The sequence below is a fragment of the Saccopteryx leptura genome, chromosome 6, assembly GCF_036850995.1.
Source record: "Saccopteryx leptura isolate mSacLep1 chromosome 6, mSacLep1_pri_phased_curated, whole genome shotgun sequence".
Lineage (NCBI taxonomy): Eukaryota > Metazoa > Chordata > Mammalia > Chiroptera > Emballonuridae > Saccopteryx > Saccopteryx leptura.
Genome location: NC_089508.1, coordinates 9,541,309 through 9,566,872, shown reverse-complemented (window position 1 = coordinate 9,566,872; position 25,564 = coordinate 9,541,309). Strand labels below are relative to the sequence as shown.

General features: G+C 54.3%; 1 protein-coding gene across 4 annotated transcripts in view; it reads right to left on the bottom strand.

The window, feature by feature from the left end:
* SYNE3 (spectrin repeat containing nuclear envelope family member 3) overlaps window positions 1-25,564 on the bottom strand; it is a 91,900-nt gene that overhangs the window by 18,504 nt on the left and 47,832 nt on the right. For all 4 annotated transcript variants that reach the window (XM_066344395.1, XM_066344394.1, XM_066344396.1 and 1 more), the window contains exons 3-11: window positions 23,946-24,118; window positions 22,333-22,642; window positions 15,769-15,930; window positions 13,580-13,927; window positions 10,439-10,575; window positions 8,932-9,106; window positions 5,954-6,136; window positions 3,400-3,543; window positions 2,420-2,554 (exon numbers count right to left, since the gene is read on the bottom strand). In XM_066344395.1, coding sequence (XP_066200492.1) covers window positions 2,420-2,554; window positions 3,400-3,543; window positions 5,954-6,136; window positions 8,932-9,106; window positions 10,439-10,575; window positions 13,580-13,927; window positions 15,769-15,930; window positions 22,333-22,642; window positions 23,946-24,118 — 1,767 coding nt within the window. The remainder of the gene's footprint in view (window positions 1-2,419; window positions 2,555-3,399; window positions 3,544-5,953; window positions 6,137-8,931; window positions 9,107-10,438; window positions 10,576-13,579; window positions 13,928-15,768; window positions 15,931-22,332; window positions 22,643-23,945; window positions 24,119-25,564) is intronic.

Below are 25,564 nucleotides of genomic sequence, written 5' to 3'. Positions count from 1 at the left end.
TGACTCTGCCAAGCCCGAGGCCCGGGTTGTCTTCAGCTACCGGGAGCGGTGGGCAGCTGCTGTAGGGGCCCGGGGGATTTTGTGGGGGGCGGGGGGTGCTGGTATTATTCTGTGTTATGATCTGGGTGCTGGTAACATGGATATGTTCAGCTTCTAAAAGGTTGTCAAGCTGCATATGTGGATCTCACTTTTCTATATGTGATTATTCTCTGGTATACAAGTTCTTTACAAATCATCTTGCTTTTCTTCCGCTGCCCTGGGCAACCATTGCCCGGCTCTTGCCTGGCTCTTCTCTGTCTCCGTGAAAGGTGGGCACTGTCTCCAACCGAGCAGACATTCTCCAGCCTGGGCACCCAGCCTGGGAGCCCCCCGTCAGCCCACTGCAGGCCAGTCAGACCCCCGGGCCCGTCACTGCCCTCTCATGCTCTGACCCTGCCCTAAATCCTCGTGACTCTCTACGGGCCCTGCCTTCCTGCATTCCGCAGACACTGGCTGACACCCCCCAATGCCAGGCCCACCAGGAGCTGGGACTCACAGAGGTTACAGTGATCTGTCTTCAACCAACCATGGATGAGGGCCTGAAAAATGACCCAAAAGTCCACTTCCCTGCACTCTCCCTAATACTGTCCCCTCTTGTCCCCTGTGTACCAATGTCAGCCCCAGTGCCCTCAGCGATAGTGCCCCTTGCTTAGTGCGGAACATGCCCCCCTCGGGGGCAGGAAAATCACCTGGGCAGTGGCGGAAAGGCTCATTAGAACTTATTAGACTTAGAAAACACTGAGTACCAACCAACATAATGAAAGAGGGCAACATACCTCTTTAGAGAGATACTTAACGATAAAGAAGTATGACAGAATTGGAAATCACCATTTGCAGCCCCTAATGATGCTCAGTGAATGCTTCTAATTATTCTAATTATTTTAATGATCAATCTGGGTCATTGTTGGCTGTAGGCATTAGAGCTGAAGTTTGCTACGTCTACGGGCTCCAGGGTCCCTGAAGGGCAGGGACGGTGACTCCTATTTCTCTATGGCCCCGGCCTCAGCCTGGGGACCACCACCAGCTGCTAATTTGTTAAACTGAAGGAAGGGACGTCATCTAGACCTTAGACCTCACTCAGACCAGTGGGTCTCTGTGTATAGAGCTGTGTTTCCTGGAAACTTCTGCGGGTTTGAATTGCTACGCTAATGGTGGAGTAGGGGTGATGTCAGCAGACAGACACGGGTGGGAGTGAGGGGGACGCCCACCCCGCGCTGGGGAGGACAGTCCACATTCCACAGGGTTCTCTCATGCCCCACCGACATCCACATAGTGCTTGTCGGGGCCTGAGCTTAGAACCGCACTGCAGTTGACATGCAAACACAAAGGGCCGTGGGCAGGTTCCATAAACACCCCGCCTCTCCAGGAGTGCAGCTGTTGTGTGAACTGACGGGGACTGCATCCAGGTTGCTCACGCGACGGGGCGTGTCATCTCTGGGGCACCTGAGGCTGTCCCATCACGAGGGTGCACGGTGGGTGACCTCCTCCTGCCTTTCCTGGGGCCACCTTGGAGCACTTATATATTTGGAAAGACATTATTTCCTTATAACTACTTTCCTCTTGTTTATCTTTTCTACTACAGAAAGGGCAGTACATTAGATTTTTGTAACAGTGTGGGTACTTATACTGTCGATGAATTTCAGGACTGCAAACCAAAGAGGGTGTTAGGAATATTTGTGATTAAATGGGGCAGGCAGGGCCCGGCAGGGTGGGGAGCCCCCTGCCATAGACTGGGTTTTCTGGAAGTGCAGCAGCCGGGGGCTGGCTCTGCGCTCCTGGGCCCGTGTTAAAATGCGGACCCAGGACTCGCTCTCTGAATCAGGGTCGGGTGGAGGCTGGAGCCTGCTCTTGTGCTTGTCCTCAATCCGGAGTCGTGCAATCGTAGGTGAACTCCAGACAGAGCCAGGTGGCCACTAGAGGGCACTGCAGATGAGGCTCGCGTCCTGTAGGACTCACCTTTCAGCCTCACCTTAGAACAGCGGACAGGAAGCGGACGGGAAGGGGCCTGCGGCCTGCTGGGCTTTTGTTGGGGTCTGAGCAGTCTGTACTGTTCTTTGGCCCCCAGCCCAGCTGGAATAGCGTATATTTACTTGTCGGCTGCTGACTTGCTGCTCATCTACTCACTAGTAACCCCAGGGAGAGCAGGGGACTCGGCTCTCTTGTTCCTGCTGCCCGTCCGCCGGGCCCAGAGCACTGCCTGGCATACAAGAGGTGCTCAATAACTGTCTGCTGAGTAAATGAGGAGGGAAAAAGAAAAGGAAGAGAGAGAGAGAGAGAGAGAGAGAGAGAGAGAGAGAGAGAGAGATGGCAGGAATGAAAGAAGAAAAGAAGGGAAGGGTGTAGGAGGCAGACACCAGGGCCTCAGGTCCGGGCCCCTTACCTCCAGCGACCTCTGCAGGGCCTGGCAGTCGGCGGAGAGCTGGTCCATTCTGTGCTGGTTGCCAGGGTTCCCCTGGATCAATGGCCTGGCGGCCTCCACCTGCACCCCCAGGTCCAGCCCCTCTTCCTGCAGCCCCTGGAAGCAGAGGAAGCAGTCAGCGGGGCTGTCCTTTCTGCCTCTTGCCCAGGGTGCTGATCTCGCCCTGGGGTGGAGGCAGCTGAGTGGGAGACCGGGAGGGCCCTGGGGTGGCGGGCTCCCCGACTCCAGGGCTGCCTCCCACGGCTGTCTCATGGGCCCCCTCTCAGGGACGGTGAGAGTTTTTTAAATGAGGTAAAAATATTCTGAGATGCCATGAGAATAAACTGGGGGAAATAAAACTTATATCTGGACTCCTACTTGATGGCCACCTCTTGCTCTGAAGAATCACATCCCAGCTTTAGTTTTAAAGCTCCCAATGCACCATTTTTAATGTCTTCCGAAGGACACTCTCAACTTTGGTATCAACTGTGCTTGAGTTTTAAAAGATCATCGTTCAACACCGGCAAGCTCCTCATCCAGCCGGCAATCACCGACACGCAGCCGGCGTGCAGCCCACGCGTGTTGCACGACACTGATTCTCAACACCCGAACAGGCTTATCTAACCGAAGGCTTCTGGACTCCTTAGGCACACTTAGCAAAGCAACTTTAAAACCAAGGTCGGTGTGAGACTTTGGAACCACAGAGTATGCAAAAAGACAGTTTATCACTTTTTAAGCTTGAGAATGGGCAGTCCGGAGGCACTAGAAGCCCTGCCGAGGCCAGGATCCATCGAGTAACTCAGCAGAGGTGCGACTGAGACGAAAGCTCAGCTCTCCGGCGAGGGTCCAAGTGCCCGGCCGGGGCCGGCAGCTGCTCTGCTGGTCACTGCTGAGGGGGATGCGGCTTCTAGGTGCAGCAGAGCCCCCGAGCAGACGTGGCTCGGGCCCCATGGACCCCTTACCTGCAACCTTGAAAGCTGGGCCTGTTTCCCAGGAATGTCCTGCTGAAGCCCGTTCTCGGCTTGGACTCTGGTTTGGAGGTCTGCAAGCTTCCTCTGCAGGGGCTCGAAGGCTGCCCCGAAGTCTTTGTGCTGAGCAAGCAAGCTCTGGGAAGACACAGAATGGGTGGCACCAAAATTAAGACCTCTCCTCACAACCCAGCTGCTCTCTCCAGCCTTCCCCTGGCCCACTCAGGCTCGGTCAGGCATCACCGCCTCCAGGAAGACTTCCCAGAGCCTTTGAGGGGGCTGAACGCCCCTCCTCCGAGTCGCCACAGTGTTCTCACATGCAGCTGTCCTGTCCACTAGAGCAGGGGCCGGCAGGTGACCTCTGTACCACACACTTCAAGTCTCCCCAGAGGCCAGTTTCTGCTAATAAAGTTTTATTGGAACAGAGTCCACTCACTGGCAGCTGTCCTCCTGCTCCAATAGTGGAGCTGAGGAGCTACAGCAGAGAGCATCTCCCTGCCAGCCCTACAGCGGTTGCTGCTTGGATCAGTGAGGTCAAGGACATGAAGCTCTCAGCAAGCGCCTGGCCCCTCATCAGTGCCTTCTCACCGTTATCACCATCATCATCATCATCATCACCATCATCACCATCACCATCATCATCACCACCATCACCATCATCACCACCACCACCATCATTACCACTATCACCACCATCACCACCATTATCACCATCACCATCATCATCACCACCACCATCATCATCACCATCACCATCATCATCATCACCATCACCACCACCATCATCACCACCATCACCATCATCATCATCACCATCACCATCACCATCATCATCACCACCACCATCACCACCACCATCATCATCACCATCACCATCATCACCACCACCATCATCATCACCATCACCATCATCATCACCACCATGATCATCACCACCATCACTATCACCACCATCACCATCATCATCACCACCATCACCATCACCATCACCATCATCATCACCACCATCACCATCATCACCACCACGATCATCACCACCATCACTATCACCACCATCACCATCATCATCACCACCATCACCACCATCACCATCATCATCACCATCACCATGACCATCACCATCATCATCACCACCATCACCATCATCACCACCATCACCATCATCACCACCACCACCATCATCACCACCATCACCACCATCACCACCATCATCACCATCACCATCATCACCACCACCATCACCACCATCATCACCATCACCATCATCATCACCATCACCACCATCACCATCACCATCATCATCGCCACCACCATCACCACCACCATCATCATCACCATCACCATCATCACCACCACCATCATCATCACCATCACCATCATCATCACCATCATCACCATCACCATCACCATCATCATCACCACCATCACCATCATCACCACCACCACCATCATTACCACTATCACCACCATCACCACCATTATCACCATCACCATCATCATCACCACCACCATCACCACCACCATCATCATCACCATCACCATTATCATCATCACCATCACCACCACCATCATCACCACCATCACCATCATCATCATCACCATCACCATCACCATCATTATCACCACCACCATCACCACCACCATCATCATCACCATCACCATCATCACCACCACCATCATCATCACCATCACCATCATCATCACCACCACGATCATCACCACCATCACTATCACCACCATCACCATCATCATCACCACCATCACCACCATCATCACCATCACCATCACCATCACCATCATCATCACCACCATCACCATCATCACCACCACGATCATCACCACCATCACTATCACCACCATCACTATCATCATCACCACCATCACTACCATCACCATCATCATCACCATCACCATGACCATCACCATCATCACCACCATCACCATCATCACCACCATCACCATCATCACCACCACCACCATCATCACCACCATCACCACCATCACCACCATCATCACCATCACCATCATCACCACCACCATCACTACCACCATCATCATCACCATCACCATCATCATCATCACCATCACCACCATCACCATCACCATCATCATCGCCACCACCATCACCACCACCATCATCATCACCATCACCATCATCACCACCACCATCATCATCACCATCACCATCATCATCACCATCATCACCATCACCATCACCATCATCATCACCACCACGATCATCACCACCATCACCACCATCACTATCACCACCATCACCATCATCATCACCACCATCACCATCATCATCACCATCACCATGACCATCACCATCATCACCACCACCATCACCATCAGATGCTTAGCAAACATTTGTAACATGAAGAATGAATGGTCCATGGCATGCCATGCTACACCTTCAATTTAGCGTAGTCATTTAGGAACAGGTCCCCAGGCCACACAGTGGCACACGGCGGAGTCCAGCTCGGCATGCAGGGCGGCCCCGCCCTCCGTCTGGACCCCGGTCCCCGGCGGACAGTGGCAGGCTCACCTGCAGTTTGCTTTTCCTCTGCAGCAGGCTGTTGTGCAGCAGGTCTCTGTCCCTCACGGAACCTGCCGCCTGCTCCAGGAGGGCCGCGGCTCTCTCCTGGCCGAAGACGCTGGCCAGCAGGTCTCGCTTCAGCTGCAGTGTGGTCAGCTGCTGCTTCAGGCGAGAGCTCTCCGCCAGGGCCGCCTGTGGAGACAGGGCCTCTGAGCCACAGAGCAGGACAGGGCAGGACGGGGCTTGGAAGCTGCGCCAGCAGCACACCTGTCCTGTGGCGACTGCCTGGTGGACGTGTGAGACGCCTGCTCTGGCAGTCCGGCTCACCCTCTGGAAGGGCAGGCCCTCTGCCTCCTTCCCCAGGAGGTCCCGGTCTGCTTTCAGCCCCAGCGGGAAGGACAGCACAGACATGCGCTGGCGTGGAGTCAGACAGGCCTGGGTCAAAGCCCTAATGCCTGGGTGACCCTGAGCAAGTGTCCTCCCCTCTCTGAGACTTGGTTTCCTCTCAACAGTCAAATAATAACAAAATGGTTCTGCTTGCCTCACAAAGCTGTTTGCAGGAGCCGATGTGACAACAGGGACAAGAACATTAGATGGAAGGCTAGAGCCCACCATTCTGGGCCAAGCTCTGTCCCTCTTGAGTGGCCTGACCTTGAACAGGTTCCCTAACTGCTCTCTGGTCCAAATCCCTCAGCAAGATGAGGAGGAGAATGGTAAGAATGGAAACAAACATACATGCACCTAGATATTCAACATATATTAATTATAACAATGAAAATCAGAGACAACCTAAAAATCTCTGAACACATTAAATAACTTATGGAATATGATGCAACCATTAAAAATGAGGCCTTTTTCAGAATAACCTTAAATAATGCTGATAAAAAGCACAAATGTGTAGTGTGGGAATATCAGCAGATATAACTATATAATACAATCTCCAATACACAGAAATTACAATTAATTAATTAAAGGTTCTGTCTGCTGGTGGCCATATCTCACGGAAACGGCTGGATGGATTTTTCATCAAATACAAAAGGTATATTTAGGATTGTGTGGCCTAAAATTGAGGTTTGTGGCTCACATGACATTCACTTTGGGGATCCCTGAGAACCTCAGAAAGATAGACCATCACCCTTCAGAGCATGAGGGGAAGGGAGCCCACAGGGCTCGGGAAGGGAAGGCCACGCTCTGCAGCTTAAGAAATGTGGAGAGAGAAAACACTTGTTCCAACCAGAGCCTCAAGCGAAAACCACGAGGGTAGACACTCCAAATGCAGGCACTGGTCCGTGGCTGAGCAGTGTGCTCAGAGCGAGGAGGGCAAACCCTGGCCCACACCAGGCTGGACACAGACCAGGGGTCCCCAAACTACGGCCCGCGGGCCGCATGCGGCCCCCTGAGGCCATTTATCCGGCCCCGCCGCACTTCCAGAAGGGCCACCTCTTTCATTACTGATCAGTGAGAGGAGCACAGGATGCTAGAAGTACTGTATGTGGCGGTGCCGCAAAGCCTGGCGTCGCTCACATACAGTACTACTTCCGGTGTCGCAGGATGCACGCGTCACAGCTCCAGGAACGCGTCATATCACTTGTTACTGCTAGCAGTAGCAAATATGGAACCGGACATTGACCATCTCATTAGCCAAAAGCAGGCCCATAGTTCCCATTGAAATACTGGTCAGTTTGTTGATTTAAATGTACTTGTTCTTTATTTTAAATATTGTATTTGTTCCTGTTTTGTTTTTTTACTTTAAAATAAGATATGTGCAGTGTGCATAGGGATTTGTTCATAGTTTTTTTTATAGTCCGGCCCTCCAACAGTCTGAGGGACAGTGAACTGGCCCCCTGTGTAAAAAGTTTGGGGACCCCTGACACAGACAGTGATGGAGGAAGTGCCTGGCACGTGGCCAGCGGTCCTGCGGCTTGTGGAACGCGAGTGTGGGCTCTCTGTTTTCATCTCAAACCTTTACCACCTCCAAGGAGGCATGGCTTTTAGAGTCAGAATGAAAATGAACAGACAGTGGGCCTGATGCTCCTGGTACTCTCTTGTGTCTGTTTCCACTCTGTGTGTCTAAGACGCGTTAGACCTGAAAGCGTTTTGTGGACGTCAGAGGTCTGGATGGCCTAAGACAGTGTTTACAGGCAAATCAGAGTCCTTGGGTTGACAGGCATTCATGGCAGACACTGTGCTGTTCACCCCACAGCCATTCCTCCTTCCTCACCGAACAACCGGGATTTTGTTTGGGTGGCAAAATGCTGGGTTCCAGGTTCTAGGTGTATGACTCTAATTGGTACAAGCCAGTCATGGTAATCCCATCATCCTCAGCCAGTGATTGGTCCAGGGACGGTCACGGGACCCGTTTGGTCAATGGGAGGTAAGGGGGGAGTCTGCTGGGGATTCTGAGAAGCAGGATTTGCCGCCCTGATGAAAATGGCAGGTGGAGAGCCCTCTAGCTCCCATGCTGTTCCCACCTGCACAAGATGTTGCTGTTCACATGAGGGGGCATGTTTACAGTGGTGGCAGCCATCGTGGGGCCCTGAAGGGGGACATGGCTTAGAGCTAGAGAAGCCTGGGTCCTGACCACACTGTCCAGCTATCAAGCCAGCCCTGGGACTGCCTGGAGATCAGGTTTTCTGTCCCTTATCCCATGTGTCCTAACATGATAAAGGTGGCAGCCAGACATGCTCTCCCAGAGGACTGCCTGCAGTGGGTGGTGCAGGAAAAGAGCGTCGAGGGGTCAGGGCAGAGTCCTGGGGTCACCCCATCTGCCAGGCTTTGCCTTCTGATGACCTTGGTCTCTGATAACAACTGTTGCTATTTCCTGGGCACAGAGGACCCCCCCTGTCCGACATGGTGCGATGAGGTCCACCCTGATAGCCACAGGACCCAGGGACACACCTTTCCCTGTGACAGTGATGAAAATGCCAGGCTTGGCTAGTGGCCACCCCCCGTGGCCTGGGTCAGCCCTTTTACAGAACCATGGTTACCTCGATCTGGGGCAGAAAGGTGTGAATGGAGGGCAGGTCGGGAAGGCTGGCGGTGACATCCAGGAGCTGCTGGGCCAGGGCCCGCCACAGCTGCAGATCCCGCAGGGGCCGCTGGAAACACTGCCACAGCTCCGCTCCCGTGGCGTTGCGCAGCCGGGTGCTCTTCCCTTTCATGCTGCCGGGCACGGAGGGGAGAACCCAGAGAGGACAGAGCGGGGTCAGCCCGGGAGTGCGGCCGCTGCCCAGACCCCAGGGAGCCTGGCGTGCGCTGCTCCCAGGGGGGTATCTCTGCCATCGCACAGGCTGATGGGAGTGTCTGTGGATCCTCAGGGGGTCTGTGCCCCCTGGATAAAGGGCACCGGAGGAAAGCCAGCCCTCAAACTGACCCGTAGCCCAGCTTCACGGCCAGGGCACATGCTGCTCTAAAGGGGAGTGAGGGAGTTTCCCACGACTGGTACCACTCGCCCCTAGGGACCTTGCAGAAGCACACCAAATCCTTTCTTGAGTTAGAGACCGTCATCCTGGGCCCAAATGATTTCTACAGATAATTTTCCAAATGCAGTGTCCAGCACCTGCTACCTCTACGAGAGCATCTGGAAGGCCGCCCTGGCCCACGGCCTGCTGCATGCACAGAGTATGCTAGCAGCCCCCACCCCTCAGCACCATGCTAGTGGCACCCCCCCCCCCCGGCCCACGGCCTGCTGCGTGCACAGAGTATGCTAGCAGCCCCCACCCCTCAGGCACCATGCTAGTGGCACCCCCCCTGGCCCATGGCCTGCTGCATGCAGAGTATGCTAGCAGCCCCCACCCCTCAGGCACCATGCTAGTGGCACCCGCCCCGCCCCAGAGCTCCCCAAGGTCATCCTGTAGGAACCCCAGGATCAGGCAGAGGGATGAGGCACTACAGATGTGTGGATGGTTCATCTGTGTTCTAACACCTCTGAGGCTCACATAGTGAAACAGCTACAGATTCCAAGTTAGCCCTGTGTTTAGTTCCCCAGAGGGTGGCTGTTTGATCTCCCGGTGTGCGCTGAGCTAGGGGAGTGGAGACCCGCGGTGCCTGGGCCCACCGGCGAGGGGAGGCGTGCTGGCATGGAGACGGCCTCAGACACTCCGTCAGCGCCATCAGCAGGCAGGGAGAATGTCGGTCTGCCGAAGGGCCCCCCACCCCCACTTTGGCCATTACACGGTGGACCCAGCTCCAGTGCTAGGTTGCCCAGAGGCTTGATGGAAATGGGTGAATGAGCCACCTAGCCTGGGAAACTGCAAACTTCAGGCCTCTTTTTGAGAGCAAACTGTAAAATACTGTCAAAATGGATAGTGACTAAACTGAGTAAGCCAGTGACAGCCAGTCATTGAGAGGGGCAAGAATTACTTAAGCCACCAGGGTGCCAGAGAAAGCAAGCCCACCTCCTGGAGACCGCATGGCATTCGGTGGGGAAAGAAGGCCCCAGAGCCCCGCCCCTAAGCCCCGCCCCCTCAGTAACGCCCCTCCCACCGCCAGTACCTCTGGAACTCCTGGACAGCAGCAAGGACGCTGTCGGGGAGCTGCTGCAGGTCGTGGGGGGAGACGATGAGCTCCTTCAGCTGGGCCTGCAGCCGGTCCACCCGGGGCTCCTCTGTGGCCAGCGCTGCCCTGGTCGCCTGCAACACAAATGACGCCCGAGGTGGAAAAGTGAAGTTTCAGGACAGAGCAGGGTGTGTGTTCAGGGGACGAGCACGGCTGAGAGGAGTGGGCCAGCCAGGGAGAAAACGGTCACCAGGGGCAGGGACGAAGGCCCTGCTCCCCCACCTCCCATTGGTGACTCTCACGCTGTTTTTTTTCTCTTGATATCACCTGCCTCACAGTGTTGTCACGAACCCTAGCACCTAACAACACAAATAACTAATATCTAGGAACACTGCCACTGTGCCGAGTACGCTGGGTGTCTCATTCATTTAAGCCTCTCAAGGATTCCGGCCCGTGAGTCTCTGTGTCCCCATTTCCATATGCGAGGGAGCTCCCTCTAAGTGTTTTCTGACAGTTGCCGGGGCCAGTAAAAAGTTGATCCGACATTGAAGCCGGGCCCTCCGACTGGTCATCTGTCTCTCGGCACCAAAGGAAACAGAGACCTAACGGTGTTATTGGCAGGCTGTGAGGATAGTTCCGGGGAGCACTCCCGAAATGCGCCACGCGACTGCGTCCTGACTTCAGAATGGCCCTGACCCCCGGTCCTCGGAGAGTCGTGGAGCCTCTCAGAGCCTCGTCTCCCCGTCTGTGAAAGGGGGTCATGGCAGTGCCCCCGCACTGGGCTGTGCAGCACTCCAAGCAGCACGTGCTGGGGAAGTCATGGCCTCACTGTGACCTTCTGAAGATGAGCCCCTCCCCCACGGCTGCTCTCTGTACAGGATGCTCTGCCAACCGAGGCCCTGACACACCTGTCCCCTCGAGTTTCCCAAAAGGTGGAAAGCAGTTCACACTTCTTTCTTGGTGCAAAGGAGGGTCCGTGCACCCAACCTGTCCCCTGCCTTGCGGCCACACACCGGGCCCGGCGCCCAGGCACCCAGACGGCTGGGTTGAACAGGTCAGGTGTGGGGGCTCCTTGCCACAGAACATGTCATAAGAAGTGCAAATACTGAGTATGTGAGCACTGGTTGATGGACAAAAGTCTCTAGTAATAAATTCTGCAATTCCCTCTTATTGATTTCCTCTTAGTCATGTCTCGATCAGAGGTGAGGTGACACCTGCATCAGGTGTGGCAGGGAGCCTCAGAAGGGGTGTGGTCAGCTTCCTGAACCACAGCCTGCATGGACACCTGCCTGTGGCGTCAGGGGGGCGTGGCAGGGCTCCCCTGGCCCTCCCTCCCAGGCTCGTACCCTTTGACCTCTCCCTTTCTGGCTGGTGCTTTTGTAAGCACTTTTTGTTTCCACATGTTTATAAATAATTGTGTGTGTTAATTGTGTGTGTGTGTGTGTTTGTGTGTATGTGCGCACCCGCATGTGGGTCCTAATATTAAGATCCCCATTTGACAGTTAAGGTAAAAGTCATTCTCTCAAAGTCATCCAGTTGGCCAGGCGAGGAGCCAGAACTGGAGCCCAGCGGTCTGATCCCAAAGTCCCCACCCTTAACCACTGCACCACACTGCCACCTCGTGCCAAGGCAGGCAGTGCTGAAGGGGAAATGAATCCCTGTGCACGACACTGATCACCCCAGTGGAATATGCTCTATAAGACCGGGCAGAGTGGGCCCTAAAGAGGGCGTGTGCCTTGCTCCTACCTACACAAAAATATTTTTGCGAATGGGCAAACATTAGAAGGCAGAGAGAAAAATAAATAGACCAACGCAGAGTGGAGGTGGGTCTGGGTGGCTTTTCTTCCAGACAGTTTCCCTAATGGAACTGACGCTGAGTGAACCCACTGAGTTAATACATGATGATAGGAGTGGGGAGACTGCTAATCTTCATTTTTAAAAATATCTCTCTATCCACAAGTCAAACCTCCTGTGAGTGTGCATTAAGGAGGAGTGGAAGGGGAGGGTGCTCTGACTGAGCATCACATCAGGGTTGGAACCCACCCCCACCCCCAGGATGGGCACGTCAGCCCAGTCTCCCTAGATCTCCCCCTGTGTGCCCCCCCAGGATGGGCACGTCAGCCTGGCCTCCCTAGATCTCCCCCTGTGTGCCCCCCCAGGATGGGCACGTCAGCCCGTCCTCCCTAGATCTCCCCCTGTGTGCCCCCCCAGGATGGGCACGTCAGCCCAGTCTCCCTAGATCTCCCCCTGTGTGCCCCCCTCAGGATGGGCACGTCAGCCCGTCCTCCTTAGATCTCCCCCTGTGTGCCCCCCCAGGATGGGCACGTCAGCCCAGTCTCCCTAGATCTCCCCCTGTGTGCCCCCCCAGGATGGGCACGTCAGCCCGTCCTCCCTAGATCTCCCCCTGTGTGCCCCCCCAGGATGGGCACGTCAGCCCAGTCTCCCTAGATCTCCCCCTGTGTGCCCCCCCAGGATGGGCACGTCAGCCCGTCCTCCCTAGATCTCCCTGTGTGCCCCCCCAGGATGGGCACATCAGCCCAGTCTCCCTAGATCTCCCCCTGTGTGCCCCCCCAGGATGGGCACGTCAGCCCAGTCTCCCTAGATCTCCCCCTGTGTGCCCCCCCAGGATGGGCACGTCAGCCTGGCCTCCTTAGATCTCCCCCTGTGTGCCCCCCCAGGATGGGCACGTCAGCCCAGTCTCCCTAGATCTCCCCCTGTGTGCCCCCCCAGGATGGGCACGTCAGCCTGGCCTCCCTAGATCTCCCCCTGTGTATGTTGGTCATCATCTCGACACTAAGAGCTTTCCCTCTGACCTAATTCTCTGCTCTGTGCTTGGAAAGTCTACCCCGACCCCCGTCCCACCACCAGGCAAGGACATGGCAAACCTGGAGACAATCCACCTCTGGCTTTATTTACTCACTGACTTGTCATGTGATTCTAGAGATGTTGGGGGGAAACATATCCAGGCCTCAGTTTCCTCATCTAGAAATAGGTGCAAACACCCAAAGACCCAGGAAAACCGGAGTGGCTGTGCTTAAGGCTTACTGCGATTCTCCCACCACAGAGAAGCTCCAAGTGGCGACAGCTCAGGGCACACGCGGCACCCGGGCTGCCATGGCCTGGCCAAACACTGCTTACCGAGTAGAGCCTCCAGCGGGCCACCAGCTCGTCCTCAGTGCCCGCCTTCGCCGCGGGCTCCAGGCCCCCCTCGGCCAGCCTCCGCAGGCCCTTCCGGAACTCTGCCAGCTCGGCCTCCAGCTGCTTCCTCTGCTGCTCAAAGGCGCCCTTGGACTTGAGCAGGCCCCGCAGCCGCCCCTCCTCCTCCTCCCAGAGCACGCGAAGTTTATCCAGAACGTTCCGCATCTTCTCCAGCTCTGTGGTGATCCTCTCTGCGCCCAAAGGAGAGGTATTTTGGATGACTCCCACCGACTGCTCCTCCAGCCTCTTCAAAGACTCCTCACCCCTGGGAAATTCTTTGGCGATATCCTGAAGGGGAGGGTGGGTGGGGAACAAAACAGAAAGGGGGGGGGGGGAGAAAAGCTGTAAATGTCATGCTACACACGGATTCCTAGCCTCCTGGGGTAGAGGCCGAGGCCGCTCTCCAAGGGGTGGACTGTCTGCCTTAAAACCCTGACTCCCAGCAGGAGGCTGTGACTCCGCCCGCCCACACCCTCACTCCCCAATACTCAATGTGTCACTACATCCGGGAGAAAGTCTCTGTTGGGTGCTCCTCCGTCATTAACACTCTCTGCCATCTGTTAATCTGCCTCTCAAACAAAGACAGCCCCAACCTCGCCTGGGGGCGAAGTCTTCAGCTGCAGCCCTAATGGAGCCAAATAGAACCATGTGACTCCATTGGTTAAATTATGAATAAGTACTGGTGATCCATTATGACAATGATATCAAGTTTCTTTTTTAAATAAACGGACATGGGTTTTCAATTATTTTTTTTAATTTACACCTTCACGTCTATTTTATTTAAAAATGCCTTGAAACATTTTTTAAAACTTTTTTATTGAAGTGTAATTTCCATGGAGTTAAATTTACAGACCTTAGGTGTTCATGTTCAAAGGGTTTTGAGAAATATGTGTACTCCTGTAGTCCACATTGTTATCAAAAAACTAAAAACAGCAACACACACACACACAGAGCATTTCTAATATCCTAGAAGATTCTAGAAGTTATTTAAAACCACAGAATATGTTATCTTTTGAAAATGGCTTCTGTCACTCAGCAGAATGATAGATTCTCCCATGCTATTGTGTATATCAGTACTTCATTCCTTTTCATTGTATTTCTTCATATATATAACATTACATTTATCTACTAGATACACCATCTATGGATTGTTTATCCAATACTCTGTTGAAAACCTGAGTTGTTTTCAGGATAGCACTGTTGTGAACAAGGTTGTGCTGAATATTCTTATATAAGTCCTATACAACTATGGGATCTTTTTTTTTTTTTAAGTGAGTTCATTTCAATACAAATATTAAATAAATGGCACAGGGGCTGTACAGCAGCAGCAAAAATTATGAGTGGTTCTTGAATTCCTGATGACAACCTACCCACTTTACAGAGGGTGTCACAAGTTCATTCAAGGTCACGGCAAGTCAGGAAGGCGGGAGAGGACCCAGCTTCCTCCCACTGCAGGCCTGGCGCCTATATGGGCCTTCTCACCCTCAGCCCTGTTGACGTTTGAGGCCGGCTAGATCTCTATGTCAGCGGTTCTCAACCTGTGGGTCGCAACCCCGGCGGGGGTCGAACGACCAAAACACAGGGGTCGCCTAAAGCCATCAGAAATACATATTTATTATACAATACATTTTTAAATAAAATATGTATTTCCCGATGGCTTTAGGCGACCCCTGTGTTTTGGTCGTTCCAACCCTCGCCGGGGTCGCGACCCACAGGTTGAGAACCACTGCTCTATGTTGTGAGCACTGTGCTGTGTGTTGTAAGATGCTTAGCAGCATCTCTGGTCCCTGCCCACTAGATGCCAGTAGCACCCACACACCCCCAGCTGTAACAACCAAAAATGTCCCCAGGCATCGCTATATGTGCCCCATGTGAGACCCACCAGTGAGGCCATGCTGCTGTGGCCCTGGGTTCCCCAATGCCTTGCTGGCTCAGAGATTTCCCCAAGGCAACCAAGTCCCCGTTTATCATGCGATTTCAAGCCTCTCCTCCTGTGGGATCTGTGGGCATGGGTGTCTGTTCCTTCTTTGGCCCCAGCTCCACCCTATTAAACAAATTCGGTCATGGGACCCGCCATAGGTGCGGCTCCCGTGGCGGCCCCCCCTCCCGGGCGGAGACACGCGGGTTACCTGCAGCGCAGACAGACGCTGCTTGGCGGACAGCTTGCAGCTCCGCCCCATGCAACCGTTCACCTTCTCCACCACCGCCTGCAGCCACAGCTGGAGCTCATCCATGTTCGCCTGGAAGTGCTCGTGCTCCCGTGTCACCTGCTCCAGCAGGCCGACTCTGTCCTGTGGGAGAGGAGGATAGTCACAAACCGTGAGGGGCCCCAGCCTGTCTGCCCTGGCCTTGGAGGCCTGCGCCTGTGTGTGTGCGTGTGTGTGAGTGCATGCATGCATGTGTGTGCACATGCACGTGCATATGTGTGTTGTGTGCATGTATGCGCACATGCAGTGCACACACGTATGTGTTGTGTGCATGTGTGTGCACACATGTGTGTGTGCGTGCGTGTGTATGTGTGTGTGTGTGTGTAGGGGTGTAGAATGCAACCAACCCTTCAATCCTTTTGCTGGAAATAAGACCCCAGACATTCTTCTCCACCTTATTAGCAAGAAGCCAAGCAACCCTTGACTTTGGAGACCAGCACATGTCAGTGCTGGGCCTGCCAACTATGCATCTGGCTCTCTCTCCTACCATGTCCCGGGCATGGCACTTAAGACAGGGGCCTGGTAACAACAACGACTGCTACCTAACACTATTGTCTGAGCACTCGCCACAGTGCCAGGCTGCTCCAATAACGTCATGGACATCATCACATCATTGTACGCCCCTAGCCACCCGATCCCATGGCGATATTGTTAACCCAGTTTGACAGACAAGGAAACTGAGGCCCAGAGAGGTGAGCTGACTTGTCCAAGGTCATCACCTGCCTTGGAAAGCACTAAGATTCAAACCCAGGTGGTGAGGCTGGGTAGACAGGGTTCCTGCCCCATTTCAGTGGTGCCCACAGGGCACGCAAATACTCAGCAAGCTGCCCCGTTTCCTCACGAGGGAGGTGATGTCATCTGCATGGGTTTGGGTACATATCGGACAAGTTCATCTAGGAAAATAACACTGTTCCCAGCATAAGACCTACTGTGTGCCTAGGGGCTCTGTTTTTCAAAGCACACCTCTGCTGATAGCACCATCTCTTAAAACCCCTCCATGGCTCCCCACTGCCCCCACTCAGGTCAAGGGCAGATGCCATGATTGGGCACTGTGGCCCAGGGGTCTACCCTGGGCTTCGGAGCCCATCGCCTGTGACTTGAGCCCTGTCCTGCCTTGGGCATGTCATTAACCACCTCCTTGCCCTTGTGCCCCCGTCTGTATGGTGTGGCTAATAACAGAGCCTGCCCCATTGGGGTACAGTGGGACTAAGTGAGTCAGAGCTCACATAACCCCAGAACAGCACCAGGCAGCCTGGTGGCCCTCAATAACTGTGTGCTGTGGTTTACTGACACCTGCTGTCCTCTGCGCTCTGGCAGTGCTGACCAGCACCCTCCTTTCCTGAAGAACTGCCCGCTGCCTGGGCTGCAGGGACGGCCTTCCCTTCCCTCTGATTGTGGCTGCTGCCGGGGAACAAGGGCTCCCCACAGACTGGCCGGGGAACAAGGGCTCCCCACAGACTGGCCCGGGAACAAGGGCTCCCCACATACTGGCCCGGGAACAAGGGCTCCCCACAGGCTGGCGGCCCCTTCTTGTCTGTTGCCCAGGCCAGGCTCTGTGAATGCTTCCTGAAGGGCAGGAAGAGTGCACATCGAGAGTCTGTAGGGGAGGGGGTCAAGGAGAGTCAAGGAGTGGGAAAGAGGGGATTTCCATTTAGCAAGCACTGACTGTGGGCCTGGAACTTGACAAACATCTTATTTCGTCTTCACCACAGTCACAAAACCCTCCCGTTATGCAAATGTCCAAATTTGATGTGAGGAGGTCGCATAACTCTTGCAGAGCCTTAGAGACGGGACTTAAATGTCATGAGTCGGACTCCAAGTCACAGCGCTCGACCAGGGGTCGGCCAGCCCAGCTGAGGTCGGTTCGGCTTGGCCTGCCCTGTGCTTCCTGCTACAGCTTCTCCACCTCCGGTGGGCGGCTCCATCTCCCAAGCACCAGCCCGCGGCAGCAGCTCAGACAGGCACCCGCAGGCAAACACACAGAGGTTGGCTGTATTCTAATAAAGCCAAAATGGGGACACTCAGATTTCAATTTCACATGTTGTGGAATGTTCTGGTTTTCATTTTCCCCACAATCAGTCAAAAATATAAACATCATTTTCAGCTCACAGGCCATGCAAAGTCAAGAGGGGGCTGGAGCTGGCCTGAGGGCCACTGTTTGCCGACCTCTGCTCTCAGCCACGGAGCCAGGCCACGCCCAGGAGGGCCCTGAGTGTGTGCAAGACAAAGTCACAAGTTCTCGGCTGGGAAGGGTGGACAGACCCCGAGTCAAACACTTCCTTGCTATTTGCACAAGCCTGCCCTTCTGTTTGAGAAGCTCCTGGCCCAATCTAGAAATACCAATGAATTCATTGAAACCTTTGCTACAACCATGGCACATAGGAGAAAATATCCCCATTTTAGAGATGGGGAAACCAAGGTACAGGAGCAAGTCCTGGAGTGAAGACCCGAGAACCCTCTCACTAACGGAAGCGAGGCTCAGGGCTTCAACGGCGGCCCAGGAGATAAAGACACTGCTGTTTAAACCCCAGCAGTGGGCCAAGGGACGGTGACCGGTTCCTTCCCGTCGCCCTGGCCGGCTCCCTCTTCCTTCAGCATAATCTGTGTTCGCCCAGAGCCTCCTCCATCTACAGGAAAGGCTCATTTATGAATCCAAGTGGGTCAGGACTAATGAGCAGAGAATAAATGCGGGCCCCGGTTGATCCTGATGGTTATAAATGTCATCGTAGGGAAGCGGCCTCTCCAACGAGCACGCCGCCGGCTGCTCCGTGCGTGAGCGATGAGGTGCTGGCACCCGGGGAAACCCAGAGTAAACAGAAGCTTCGGTGACAGGGAGCAGGCCTCGGCCAGGCCCGCGGCTGAGCGGGGCAGCCGTCCAGACGAGCGCTGTGCCAGGCGCAGCAATCTCAGAGCACCGCTCAGCCGCTGCCAGGCCAGGCAGGGCGGAGTGACAGGGTGACAAATGGGAGGGTGCTCAACCTTCTCTCCTTAGACCGAGCAATTAAACCATCTGTGGCCGGCAGAGCTGTCAGGACTGTCAAAATCCAAGCAAGGAACCGAGGCGGCGCGGATCTGCGCTCTGCCGGGCAGCCCTGCGCGGAGGACTTTGGTCCACAGCCCGCTGGGGGGCGGGGCAAACACGCCTCCTTTGAGGGCGGGAAGTAGGGGGGGAGGAGGACTCTACTGTTCCCGGGGCCCTTCAGAAAACGGATTAAGAACACTCAGACAAAATAAACAAGCCAGACCTACTGTCCAGCAGCCTGCTCGGTCTCCCCTTGACTTTCAAATGCGTTGGGTTGACAGTGTGCTATTGCTCACCCCACGGCTGGGCCAGGTGTCCTAAGCACGCATCTCCCTCCAGGGGTTGGCCACAAAGGCCACTAATCCAGAGGTGGCCCCCACAGTGCTTCTGTGGTCCTGGCCCCAGGGACACCAGAGACTTTGCTAATTAATATATACTGGAAGGCAAAGATGGCTATTCAGAGGTGAAAACAACAGCCTGTTAGCTATCCTGAGAACTGCTGAAATACCTACAGTGTTGCCACAAACTGAACTGTGTCTCCCCAAGTTCCTGTGTGAAGCCCCGAGGGAATGGAGCTTTAGCAGGGGCACTTGGGTTAAGTGAGGTCCGGAAGGGAGGATCCCTATGATGGGATTAGAGCCCTGAAAAGAAGAGACACCAGAGTGTTTGCTGTCCCTTGAACTCTCTGCACTGTGAGGACCAGTGAGAAAGCAGCTGTCCGCAAGCCAGGGAGAGGCCGCTCACCAGACACTGAGTCAGCCGGTGCCAATCAGCCAGCAGCACCTTGACCTCAGACCGCCAGCCTCCAGACTGTGGGAAATAAGTTCCTGATGCCAAAGCCACTGGTCTGGGGACTCTGTATGGGAGCCCAGGCAGACTAAGACAACCTCTTGGAGTCTATCCCCACTCTGAGGAGAGGCTGGCCCTCTGGGGACTTCTACATGGCCTGGGTCCCCTCACTGGGGAGGATTTCGGCCATCTGCCTTTTGTACCAGGTGAGGCCTTTGTCACATGTACAGAGCAGGGGACCAGAGGGGCTACTGGACAGTGGTGGTAAGCACCCTGCTCAGGATGCAGCCAGAGCGTGTTCCTCTGTTCAGAGTGGAGGAGGGCAGAGCAGGGAGGCTGGCGTGTGCCCAGGACGTGGACCCATTTTACTAATGGGGACCTCGGGGGCTGGGCAATGAAGAAGTCCGCCCCTCTCAGTAGCTCCTCAGTCTTCTGAGGGTCACGGCACCTTCTGGAATCTGATGGAAGCTACGGCTCCTCTCCCAGCCAGAAGCCCACTCCCGCGACAGTTTGAATTGAACGTCCGAGGGCCCTGGTCCCTGGCCACCGGCCACCTCTGATGGAGACTGTAAAACACGTGTGCTTGGAAGGATTACGGATATAACCCGTGTCTGGATGGGGTCCCAAACATAAGGGCGAAAAGAGCCAATGAAAAGAATGGTGGACCTAAGAAAGAACGAAACAGGGTTTCTTTAAAAATAAAAAATTGAACTTAATCACTCAATGGACAGTGTAAACATCGAGGCAAGAATGAGGTGAGGGCCTAGGGACAAAGGGGGGGCAAGGGAGAGCAGGAGAGGAGGGGCTAAAGGGCAGGAGGGGGGGAGAGGAAGGAGAGGGGGAGGGGAGGGGCTAAAGGGCAGGAGGAGGGGAGAGGAAGGAGAGGGGGAGGGGAGGGGCGCCAGCCGAGGGGAGCCTTAGCCTGTCCGTCAGCAGGTCAGCCACACCCATGCACAGAGAGCACTGAGTGACACTGCGTGTACAGATGGTAGACAACGGGTCGAGGGCGGAAGGGTGGGGGAGGGGTGGGTGGGTGGGTAGATGGAAGATGGGTGGGTAGGGGGTGAGGCAGTGAATGGGTAGATGAACAGATGGGTGACAGGTAGACAGTGAGTGAGTAGATAGGCAGTTGAAGGGGTGGACAGTAGTGGGTAGTCGATACTAGAGAGATGGATGGTTGGGTGGGTGAAGAGGTGGGCGGGTTGATAAGTAGGTGAAGGAGAAGCTAGATGGCTGGGTGGGTGATGGAGTGGTTGTCTAGATCAGTGGTTCTCAAACTTTTTGAACTCGGGATGCATTTAAAATCCTACAAATAATTGTAGGCACACTATATACAAATTTATGAGAAATATGTTACAATAACTAAGTCAAATATTAAAGAAAAAATATAAAGTCCAAGAGTGCTTTTATGGTAATTAAACAAAATAAATATGACAAAATTAAATTTATTCTGACATTAAAAAACATTTTTATGTTACATTTTTGAGTTATGCTTTTCAGAATTTGTAAAAAAGAGGGATTTAAAAATAAAAAAAATTATCTTTTTATATATATAGATACATTCTTAGTAAGATTTAGTAAGTTCGGCAGGTCCCGGCTCGAATGTGTTAAGTTTTCTCATTCTTGTGTTTATAAGAAACATAAATAATATAATGATGTGTTAATAATAAATATAATAATGATATGTTAACAAAAAGAGTAGTATTTCCGAAATGAAATGGTATAATAGAGTAACTATATTTATTTTTATATCTGGGCACATGCCACGAACCAGCGCAGCTAGTATACATAATTCCAAGTCCAGAGTTGGAATGGTGCGGACTTAAGAAAATACGGGGTCAGGAGGGCCCTGTGATTGCTGCTGGCAAGAACAAAGTGCACCCAAAAACTGCATCTTGCTTTATTTATAGGGCAAAGTGGGCCATTAGCAAATCAATGGTCTCTGATCACATTTCCAAGGCAACCCAAGAATTTTACCAAGTGCAGAAAACCCCCACCATACATATCATCTTAACTTTACACCAAACAAAGGATAGAAGAAACTTGTCTCCAGTCTTTCTGGGGAATGTGGGGGGTAGTGTAAACAGTCCACCACCACAGCTTAACAGCCTTTTGCAACCTAATCAGGCAAGTGAGGTGGGGGGTTGGGCAGACTGTCAGCTTACAGCCAATTCCTGACACCTCTGTCCCCCAAAAATCTAAACTCCAACAACCCTGTTGGTATTTTGGTCCCCAACAGGCACATATTTCTCTGGAATACCATAGGGCACACCTGGAAATCTTCTAGGGAGCACCAGTGCGCCCTGGCACACACTTTGAGAACCACTGTAATAGATGAACAGATTAGCTAGGTTGGTGGGAGGTAGATGGGTGAATACACAAACGTATAGAAGGGTGGGTATTTGGGGAGATGGTTGGGTGGCTAAGGGGAGGAGGTGGTGAATGGGTGGACAGTGAGTGGGAGATTTGGTAGTATAGTGGGGACATGAATGGGTGAGTGGACAGCAGGGTGGACAGATGACTGAATGCTGGTGGGTGGGTGCTGGGTGGTGAGTCGATGGATAGAGAGATGGTTAGTTAGCAGATGGGTAGGTGCCTGGATGGGTGTAAAAATCAAGGCATAAAGTGGACAAACGGATGGACAGGAGACGGCCTGCCCCCCACCGCTCACCCACCTGGGCTCTGGCCTTCACAGCGTCATAGTCAGCCTTCATCCTCTTCTGGGCGGCGTCGTCCACGCTGGGGTCGCCGATCCTGTTGAAGAGCGAGGCCGCCTCCTCCAGCAGGCGGTCCAGGAGCACGGCCTGGTTGCCCACGTTGTGCAGCAGGACCCGGGCGTGGCCCAGCTGCCACTGCTTCTCCTTCAGGCCCAGCTGCAGCTCCACGGGCGGCTCCAGCACCACCATCATCTTCTGGAACCAGCGGTAGAACTCATCCCGGGCCAAGAGGTATTCGCTCCAGTGCAGCCACACCCACTCGATGCGGCTGTGGGCACAGAGGCCACGGGGCCGTGAGCGGGCCGCCCACCTGGCCCCTGCTACTGCGGGGCTGTGGGAGAGGAACATGCTGATCCCGCTCTGGCCCTCAGAGCCACCCGGGCAGCTCGGTGACAGTAAGGACCCTGGGGCCTGCCTTAGTCCTGCTGGACAAGATCCTGTGTCCATTAAAGCAGCTCCTCGGTGGGCTGAGGAGCAGGGGGCTCAGACTGCAGATTGCTCTGAGCACCACCAGCCTTGCTGATGTAGTGTATGGAGCTCTAGCTACCAGCACCCCAAAGTCCTGCCCTAAACCCCCATTGTTAATGTACAGGGGTCCCCAGTCATATCTCTCTAGTGGCGAGACTTGGCACAGTCACCCGGACTCTTACCATGTCCACAAACAGACGCCAAAAATGCCACTGGGAGTGTGTCTAATAATTTGCAGGGTACAACAGTATCGGTGGACTTGTCACTGCATAGTAGGGACAGAAGGCGGGGGCCTATGTATGGGGGCTCCAGGGCTCCCTAAACTCACTGCATAACGCTGCCTCCTCCCTTACCTCGGTCTCCCCATCTGTAACATGGGCACGGCCCTATTTGTCCGGGCACATCCAGCATTTGCAATTCCAAGTGAAAAGTGGTGAAAAGTGAAAGCACTGAGCACAGCAACCCACCCCCACCCCCACCCCCGCACCCCGTGCCTATTCAACGTTCTGGCTTTACCAGGACAGAGAGGAGGTGGCCGCTCCTGTTTACTGAGGGCCTACTGTGTGCCCTGCTCTTAACATTTGCTATCTCCCCCTTCTATCCTAACAGCCTTCAGGGAACACTTGATTATACCCATTGTCTAGGTGAGAAGCCTGAGGCTCAGAGAGGTCAAGTAATTTCCCCAAGGCCATACAGCAAGTAGCCGTCAGAGCCAGAGGGGTCCCTCTGTCTGACCCTCATCCCGCCCCCGCCTGGCTCCCCACTACAGGGCAGAGAATCTGGGCTAACGTGCTAGCAAGGCGACAGGCCTGCTTACTCCGGGGACACCTGCCGATTCCGCTGCCGGATGTGCACATGAAAGTTGACCAAGAATTAATTGTTGGCAAAACAAGATGGCTCAAACTGTCTATCAACATTGGGCTGATTATAATTAGAAGGAAGCAGGCAGGGCTGGCTGAAATCCCAAGAGAACATCCTGTTCTCCGAAATCCTAGCACCGGAGAAGTGACCCCTGGCAGAGGCCCCACGCCAGCCTGGTAGGGGACAAGCAGGGCCAGGGGCAACTGCAGACGAAAGCCCTGGCCAGACCTCAGCGGCCCTACCTGTGACAGTGGGTCATGTAGGTGACGGTCTCCTCCCACTGGGCCTTGATGTCCCTCAGCCGGGCCAGGATCTCGGGCTTCTGGTCCTGGCGGCAGCACGCCAGGAGCGCTTCCGCCGCGCGCAGCACCAGCTCCACCTTCATGCTCCCCTCTGGCTCCAGTTGGCATATTTTCTGTTACGGGCACACAAGCCAGGTTCCGGGGGTAAGACAAAGTGCCAAAGTGCAGAGCCACAGCAGGGCCTGATGAAAAGAGCCAGGACTCGGAGCCCAGGTTGCCCAGGTTCAAGCAGTGGCCCCTGCCCCCTCCTCCGGTGGCCGTGGCAGCCTGCTAACGGGTGGGAGCAAGGCGCCTCGAATAAGCACAGAGGGACCAACGCCGTCGCCCAGTGATTAGAGTTCCCTCCCTTCCCCATGTGGCCCATTTTTAGCTCCGTGAACTCAGACAGGTTTCATTACCTCCATGGATGTTGTTTAATCATCTGTGAAATAGGGATGCTCATAGCACTTTGCTCTCAAACTCTTTTTTTTGGCAGAATTAAGTGAGAAAACGCACATAAGGTATGTGCCACAGTGTGGGGCCTCAGTTCTCTGTGGGGAGGGGGATTGACCTAGGGCTGTTACGGGAAAGGGGACCTGCCCTTCGGGCCAGCCTGGGGCCAGCTGGTAGCGTGTGGGTTCTCGACTTCCTGCCGGAAAGCTGTCCTAACGCGAGTCCAGGTGATTTGGAGGGGACGTTTATTAAAGCTGGGGACAGGGAAACAAGGGCCTCAGAGAGAAGCAGCAGCAGAGCCTAAGGGGGTTGCTTTGGCTCTCTAAATGTTATAGGAAAGTGAGTCCAGGTGGAGCTGCTCTCTGGCTCTCTAAATGTTATAGGACAGTGAGTCCAGGTGGAGCTGCTCTCTGGCTCTCTAAATGTTATAGGAAAGTGAGTCCAGGTGGAGCTGCTCTCGGCTCCCTGAGAACTCAGATAAAGGGGGCCTTGGAGCCAGGCTCAGGGGGTTAGCTCGGGACGAGCTGCCGCCACCCACTGCTCCCCTGGTCGCACGTCTTGTGGGGACCCTTAGCTCTTAGAACATGCGTGCCCACGGGGGAAGATGGGGAGTGGGGAGGGAAGGGCCAGGCTTGCTCCCAGGAGGGGGAGCACCGGACTGGGTCCTTTGTTTGGAGGTTTCTACAAGCTGGGAGCACGAGCGAGCGTGGGGGAGGACTTCAGTAGAATAGTCATTAGCTCTCCAGGCGTGCCCTTTCAGGAGGGGGTTATTAGTCACTGCAGCTGGATCTGGCATCGGCACCTAGCTCAGCTGCTTTTCTGGGCCCGGAGCTAAAATACAACTGAAGCTTAGATGTTGTCTCTGGATGGGCGGTGACCTTCTGTATCTGGCTGGAAATTGCCGAACCGTTTTAATCAACTATGTGTCTCGTTTTCCCCATTCCACTTACCAAGGGGTTTTCCTGGCTTCTAACTACCCTGCCTAAATATTTCTGATGCCAAGCTGTGGAGTACACTGTACTGCGTGCCCACTGCCCAACTGGCAAGGTGGGCACCACAGTAATTCCAGTTTTACAAACGAGGGTGCCAGGGACTGACAGAAACCCCGAGCTCTGCAGAACGATCCC